Genomic DNA, 8,466 nt, shown 5'->3' on the forward strand with positions numbered 1-8,466 from the left:
TAATTCCAGAGGCCCTGAGTGATGAGAAAAGAACTGCTTTCCAATAGTCCTACTTGGAAACCTTGTTAATAAACTCATGCCTGTGCAAAACATGGTGCTTCTAAACAGGTTGGGTGGACCGTGAGCATAAAGGAAGGGGATAAGTGCTCTTATCACCATGGCACCCCAAGGGACTCATTACCCCACCCTAGGGAGGTTTCCCCAGGTAGCAGAGTGCCCATGACTGTTTATAATGGTGCATTACATGTGTCTGGAAACCAAGTGGAATCTGGGACAAATACATAAGCATGATATCAAAACTTTAGAGGAATTGTGTTTTATACATAAGTATTATTCAGTTGAAAAGTTAGATGAGCCTGACCAGGCAGTGGCGCAGTGAATAGAGCATTTTCCTGGGATGCAGAAGACCCAGATTCGAAATGCCGAGGTCACTGGCTTGAGCAAGGGGTCACTCTGTTGTAGCCCCTGGTCAAGGCACATATGAGAAAGCAATCAATGAACAACTGAGGAGCTGCAACAAAGAATTGATGCTTCTCATCTCCCTTCTTGTCTGTTCCTCTCTCTGTCTCTCTGACACACACACAAATTTAGATGAATATGTGGAATACTGAAAGTATTCATGGTTTTTAGGGTAACTTCAGAGCCAGAAACATACCTTTTTGTAAAAAAATGATACTTTTGGTTTGATATAAAATAAATTTATAAATTTTTCTACTTTGTAAGAAAAAGGATTCCTGCATGTTGCTGTGAAATATACAAGCCATTAAAGAAATACAGGAATCTGCAGCTGGGCCAGGAATGAAGAATGGAACAAAATACTTAACCTTTATATTTAAATGACTGTATCTTAATTTTTTTGCCTCTTTGCTTTTCATTTGTTATGTTGAGATGTTGAATGCAGTTTTCATTGAGAATGATTTGGAAACTAATAAATTAACCTTGGAAAAAATTGCTGAACATTTACGCTTGCTGATATTTTCAGAGAACTCATTTTGAAGATCAGCTATGTTTAAAAAATTTTTTTTTTCAATTACAGTTGACATACAATATTATATTCGTTTCAGGTATACAACATAGCAGTTAGGTATTTATATACCGTACAAAGTGATCACCCCAATAGGTCTAGTACCCATCGGATACCATACATATTTATTACAATAGTATTGACTATATTCCCTATATTGTACTTTACAGCCCCATGATTATTTTTTAACTGGCAGTTTGAAGAACAAAGTTTTTTATAATAGTATTTAAATATAGAAGCTCTTAAACTGTTCTCTTTTTTTTCATACATAGCTAACCTCAGTCCATTGCTTAAATTAGTAGCTTTCATTTTTCTGTGTTTTCTACCCCAGAAAAATTACCAACGAAAGTTGAATAATTACCCCTTGAATTGCACCATTAACTCAAGAAAAATATTTTTGAAAAAGAAAATTGTCCTATGTGTATTGAGATTTTTAAGAAGAAAAAAAAATGCAATAAAAAATTTGAGGGCAATGAATTACTATTGATTTTACTCTAGAAATGAACCAAATGATTTTCAGTTGCTATGGAGATGCTTCTCTACATTTATAAACATATTTTTGTTTTTGCATCTGCAGCGCAAATCCAGAAAAACCCTGTGCATCATCATTTCTCTCCTTGTCATCGGAGTCGTAATTATTGGTGTCATACTGGGAGTGAAAAGCTAAAATTCTGAAGGAGTACACTGTTGTACTTATCTAAATTATGTAGGAAGGTTCTTGTAATAGTGGTTTTTTATTATTATTTTAAAGCTATTGCATAAAAGATGGTTTCTGTACTTTTATTTTTATTTGGGGGGGTTCTTTTGGAGTAAATTTGATATTTTCTAATATTGAATGTTTTTCTAAGTATCACTGTGGGCATAACTTCCATGCTTTTCAGTCTGGTAACTTAGTTTTTTGCCCACGTTGTATATGTCTTTCATTTATAATTTATTTATCCTGTTGACTTAGTTTTTAGAATGAATAAATTTAAAGGTGTATGTGTTCTGTGGGCATCTGTCTTTTTGTCACAGTGCAACATAAACCCAGATTTGTTACTTTAATTAAAAATTGAATTTTGATTAGGGTCAGAAGAAATGTTCTAAATAATTTTAAAAATTACCTGTTTGTGTTGGCCTTTTTGCTGGTTCATACCAGCACAAATTATCTATTTGACTGTTATTCTTAATCTTCAGACCCTTTACTACTCTGAATGAAATCAATGAACAGTTTCCTACTACATTGCATATACTGGGTGTGTATATATTAAGCATTGCTGTAGATTGCCTGGTAAAATACTCCTTAGATTGTTTTTACATAGGCTGTGTTTAAATTGGACGTTTACTGAGGAATGTGTAGTCACTATAAATGTTCAATGTGGTTTGGAAAGAGAGTGTAACAAATCAATACCCCAACCTGTTACTCGGCTGTGTATTTCTACAGCTATTATAATGGAAATTAGTGATCTTTCCTTACATGTTATTGAATAATGGTTACATTTGTATTCTTAGGTCAAAATTATTGGGGAGGAAACTATCCCACAATTACTATTTCTAGCACCCAGCACTTAACATGTATTTACCTTGAGTACCATTTTGTACCATCCTTCATTAGAAAAGGAATTGGATGTTTGCCAATTAACTCACCGTTTTAAGGCCATGTTATTTTAATACACTAATCTGAATGCTTGTATTTTATAATGTTCTTCTAGCACAGTTTGATAGTGAAGGCAGTGTTTTACATGGCAAGCTATGAACTTCAAATGGGAACAAATAAAATATTAAGTAACTAACTAAAGTGTACATTGGCAGCCAAAATAAAGATGATTTTAATCGTGTCTGGATAGCTCTGTTCCATGAGGACTCTGCTTCCATGGAACTGACACTTGACCTTTCCCTCACGCTTTGGCCACTGGGAAGGTAACCCACCCAACAGCCATTCTCCCATCTTTCTGAAATACCTTACTCAATTTTTATTTTGGCAATCTTACAAGATTTTGCCTCTGATAGGTAGAAGCTGCATGACAGTAAAACTCAATCTCTTCTACAAAAGAGACTGTAGAAAACTCTTCTGTGAGTGATTAGAAACCTCGATACTTGTGTTTATCAGAATCGGCTCACTTTAGTGAATGGGATGGGTGATGCAGGGGAGAACTCAGGCAGTTTCTACTTGTTCTGAAGTCAGTGCGAGCATGTCAGACTTTCCTGAACACGTTTTCTCCTTGTTAAGTGGAGAGAAAAGTGTAGGGAAGCGTGCTGTTTCACGTCATGCACCGGCGCCCTGTGGCTAAAGTCCTAATGGCTTTCACAAATCACTCCAGTTTTTTTGTTGCTGTTGTTTTTGTTATTGTTCTTGCCACAATTTTACTTGATAAATGTTGTTATCACAAAGGCAAATGCATTTACTTCTATTTATTCCATAGTAAGTTCCCAAGAACAGCAGAACCACTTGATTTTTTTGGCATAATTTTAGCACCGTTATTTAAAGTGTAATAATTTATAAATGATTTTAACTGGGACACAGCTCAATGACTGGAAAGAGGAACTCGAGTGGCTTGCATTCTTTTAGGAATCATTCATTTTGAAGGGGAAGTTTGCACACAATATTTGGAACACAAAGAAGAGTCTCGATTAGAAAAAATAAAATGAAAAACGGGACAGTAGCCAATTTTTAAACATTTTCCTTTACGTTAGTTTTAGTCACCTTGAGAGGTGGTGAAGCTTACATTATAGAAAGCGAAATTAGCATGGTTTTAATGCCTGTGAGCATATCTGAATCTGTGTGAGGCAAACTGAGACTCTAACTGAAGAAGTTTCCTTATCAAATGACACCTAGTGTTCCTTTCAGTGCACTCCAAAGACATGCTTGATGGAAGCAGGCTGAGGTTAACCAGGTTCTTTACTGAAACTGAATGACAGTATGGCATGAAGAATTTGGCCATGGTATTGGTCATTAAATGTCATAAAAATGTTTTGGTTTGGCAGTAATTGATGGTAAAGAATGACTGGTGTCAGTGCAGCTTGCTTTTTTAGTGGGCATGGGATCAATTCCAAAATAGTATATGGATGTGAGTACAGGTGGAACGCAATCTCGGACAGCAAGCGACGGACGGACACAGCCCCTGGAGTCAGGCCCACTGCGCGCACCGGCTCCTAGCGGTGACGTCTGCGCCACTGACTGACAACCCTCCGCTCCTTGCAAAGGCTGCCACTGCGTCCTGCAGAGTCTTCACTGCTTTTGTTAAAATGATTAAATTTTTCTACACAGACAAAATGTTTTGAATACCAATCTTTTTAGACAACTTTATAATGAAAAAAGGAATGACTTGTGAAAACCTCTTATTCCACAAAATTAGTCTGTAGTTTAGCAAGGAAAGTGCAGAATAGTTTTTCTAGTTGGTGTGGTTTTTGTTTCTTTATGTAGAAAATAATGTTACAATAAAATAGAAAACCTGTATAAAGAAAATAGTCATTGTTCACCATTTAATAATAAAGAGCAATTCACAAGAGTATTTTATTCAGTGTTTATTTTCTTTTTTTTTTTTTTGTATTTTTCTGAAGTTGGAAACGGGGAGGCAGTCAGACAGACTCCCGCATGCGTCCAACCGGGATCCACCCAGCATGCCCACCAGGGGGCAATGCTCTGCCCATCTGGGGCGTCGCTCTGTTGCAACCAGAGCCATTCTAGTGCCTGAGGCAGAGGCCATGGAGCCATCCTCAGTGCCCGGGCCAACTTTGCTCCAATGGAGCCCTGGCTGCGGGAGGGGAAGAGAGAGACAGAGAGGAAGGAGAAGGGGAAGGGTGGAGAAGCAGATGGGCGCTTCTCCTGTGTGCCCTGGCCGGGAATTGAACCTGGAACTCCTGCACATCAAGCCGACGCTCTACCACTGAGCCAAGCACATAAGGCCAGAGCTCAGTGCTTATTTTCTTGAAAGGTAAAATTAACTGTTTTTTACTCATGACCAAGTTGCTGTGATAAAAATAAAGTTTTAGCATGGGATGAAGAGAGCTGTTTGGGTAGTTACGAGTTTATGTGACATTTTTGTGGTAAAAAACATCATCAGGGATCGTTCCTTAAACAAAAAATAAAATTGTATATTTTCATGATTCAGTGAATAAAAACAAAAACCTGACCTGCGGATCCCAAGACTTCTGTGGAGTCTTACCATAGGATTTGAGCAGCCTGACCTCTCAGCAAGGAATACATGTAGTAAAATTTACACCGAGAGGAACTGAAACAGGTACACGATAGCACTTTTTTAACAAAATGCATGACAGCTCGACTTAACAACTGTCCGGTCCTAGCTCATAAGTCAATGAAGAGAAAACCATTTCTTCCCACCAAATAGGATTTGTGTCCTGAAATACTGTAACCCAGAAAGTAGTAAAGAAACTACCTGGGCCTAAGCCTGCAGGGTGACCTTGCTTCATTTCAGCTGCATTTTCAGAAGTCAGTAGATGCAGTGGAGTAGTACCTCATTCACTACGTTAACAGCACACTAGGAACACATTGTCCCTTAATGATGATTTTGGACTATCTTAACATTACTATCAGGGAGGGTTCAGTCAGGAAAGGAGCCACTTGGTGTAAGTAAAAGGGTTTCAATCTGAACTTAGAAGCTTCTTCCAGCATGTGGGGAGCAGGTGAGTCTGCAGCCGCAGCAAGGGTGGCTCTCAGAAGCTGGCCCCACATCACTGCATCTTAAGCCCTTGAAAGTTCATGGTCCTCAGCTTGTATCATTGACACCAGTGGGTCTCCAGGGGCTGCCACCAAACTGCTAGGCTGTTGATAGCACCGAAGCAGATGACCTGCAAGAGATCCTGAGATGGCCATGAAGCCCGTGTGCTGCCTGCCTACACTTCGGCCTCTCCTTTTCTCCGTCTTTCCAATCTGATAGAAGCACCTCTCACTGGTCCACTCTAACTTCGAACCAGAAGATGAAGGAAAGTCTGGGAAATGTAGTTTCTGGCTTCCCAGCAATACAGAGAACAGACATTTCAGAAAGAGGAGGGCGGTGATGTTGAGGTGACAACAGACTGCCCAGTGAGGTAGGAAACACCGAAATGCAGAAAGACCATAAACTATGTGAAGCAGAAAGACTTACAGAATTTTCTTATCTTTAAGCGTTCTTTGGTGGAAAAAATTTAGAAGTATTGCTTCTTAATGGTAAGTCAGTTTTTCCAACTAGAACAAAGTTTATGCATACAAACGCAGGCCCAAGCACCTAGCGGGTTCCTCTGCCCAGAGTTGCTCAATAAATAATTGTTGACTTCATTTGGCACTTATTTTGTGACAGGCTCCTTCATCCCTGGTCATGAGGGGTATAAGAGTGAATCAAAAGAATATAATCCCTGCCCTCAGGAGCTTACATTTTGGCATTCAGGGTGTAAAAGCACTTGATGTGTAAGAAGGAAAATGGGTGGTAGAGGAAGGAGGCAAGGAAGACAGGCATTTGTGAGGGTGGGTTCATCACTTCAACCACCTAGCTAGCACCTGAGGACTGGGGACCGTTCACTCATGGGCTGGCTTCCTGTTCATCCTGTTCCCGTCTTACTAACTGAATTTCCTTTTCTTTGCTCCATTAACAGACTACTAGAAAATGGATAGTTTTCTAAAGAGTAGCTACTAAGTTGAAAGGTAATCTATATATAATAGCTCCAAAGAGGAAATGTCCTTCTGTTGGTGGAAGCATCTGGATTCAGAGCTAGGGGGTCCTAAAGGTCAAGACTGATGTTTATAGGACTTTTGCAAAATTATGGCTTCCAATGAAGGCAGAGCATTGGGAAGAAGGGAAAGAGCCAAGGGGAAATTGGAACCTTTGTATATGTATATTTTTATTGACTCTAAAGCAAAAGAGAAAGGGAGAATAAAACTGAAACATTGATTTTGTCATTTCACTTTTTTATCCATTCATTGGTTCTTATATGTGCCTTCTCTGGGGATCTAAGCCACAAGCTTGGCATATCAGATGATGCTCTACCAACTGAGATACCCAGCCAGGGCCTGGAACCTATATATTTTTTAGAATGCACTAAAAGCCAATGCATCACCAATGCTCCTGTTAAAGTATGTCTAATTTAACCCCACCCTATTCTTTTTTTTTTTCTTTTTTCTTTTTGTGACAGAGAAAGAGAGACAGAGAAGGACAGACAGGAAGGAAAGGGATGAGAAGCATCAGTTCTTCGTTGCAGCACCTTAGTTGTTCATTGATTGCTTTCTCATATGTGCCTTGACCAGAGGGCTACAGCAGAACAAGTGACCCTTGCTCAAGCTAGCGACCTTGAGCTCAAGCCAGCAACCTTGAGCTTCAAGCCAGCGACTACCTTTGGGCTCAGGTCAATGACTATGGGATCATGTCTGTGATCCCACACTCAAGCCAGTGAGCCCACACTCAAACCGGCAACTTCGGGGCTTTGAACCTGGGTTCTCTGTGTCCCAGTCCAATGCTCTATCCACTGTGCTACCGCCTGGTCAGGCAAGCCTACCTTATTCTTTAGCAAGTCTTTTTTTTTTTTTTTTGGTATCTAAAGGGAATACCTTGGGTCAGGTAGCTCAGTTGGCTGGAGTGTCATCCCAATATGCCAGGGTTGGATCCTGATAAGGGCACCTATAAGAAACACCCAATGAATACATAAATAAGTGGAACAACAAATCAATGTCTCTTTTTCTCTCTCAAAAATTAATAATTTTTTTTAAAGAGGAAGAAAGAACACCCTCTTAATGGCTCATTTAACCCATTTCCTTATAATTCACATACTATATCAATCTTAATCCTTGGTTTTTGCAATCATTTAGTTAACATGAAAATTGTGTAAGATCTTATTTTTGTCCAAATAATCCTAATTTTAAATGCAGAAATAGAACTAAATAACTGACACACTAAATAGATTTTTATAGACACTGTTGCTCCTGGCAGGTTTTTAAGAGGTTGGTCACTTAATTACTCAGAGTGGGATTTCTGTAGGTTTTGTATAGTGATGGCATTTCTGCTTAAAATGTAAGTGGCGGAAGGCAAAACCAGATTTCCTGTGCAGTTGTGACATGCACAACACCCCTACTTGTTCTAGAGGGAGTCTGCTAGAATTGAACTGAGTCTTTAAATAAACTTGAAAGGGCCTTAATTCCCACTTTGGCAAACCCAAAGTACAAATTTTTAAGTGTTTACTGTAAGTACTGTTTGACAGTCATTGCTGACTCCAAACCCTATTAGCATTGGTGGAAAACTTAGAAACTCAGTCTTTTAGTCTCAACAAAGATTTACTGGTACTAGTTTTAATTACTAATGTCTCTTGAATTTTATATCAGCTATTTAATGGTAGGTCTGAAACATGGAAGTCAGACCAGAATGAAGAGACCCAGTTTACATCTCTAGAAATTAGACATTTAATGAAGGATGAGATACCAGCTTTTAGTAACTTGGTTGATCATGAAAAGTTTTCACATCAAACTGGTCTGTCTGCCA

The 8,466-nt window shown here is 38.9% G+C and overlaps 1 protein-coding gene across 1 annotated transcript in view; it reads left to right on the forward strand.

Moving 5' to 3' along the window:
• STX7 (syntaxin 7) overlaps positions 1–4,515 on the forward strand; it is a 44,219-nt gene extending 39,704 nt beyond the window's left edge. Inside the window, exon 10 of the mRNA XM_066373211.1 lies at positions 1,602–4,515. Coding sequence (XP_066229308.1) covers positions 1,602–1,691 — 90 coding nt within the window. The 3' untranslated portion in view covers positions 1,692–4,515. The remainder of the gene's footprint in view (positions 1–1,601) is intronic.
• The last annotated feature ends 3,951 nt before the right edge of the window (positions 4,516–8,466 follow it).

The sequence above is a fragment of the Saccopteryx leptura genome, chromosome 3 (genome assembly GCF_036850995.1).
Source record: "Saccopteryx leptura isolate mSacLep1 chromosome 3, mSacLep1_pri_phased_curated, whole genome shotgun sequence".
NCBI lineage: Eukaryota > Metazoa > Chordata > Mammalia > Chiroptera > Emballonuridae > Saccopteryx > Saccopteryx leptura.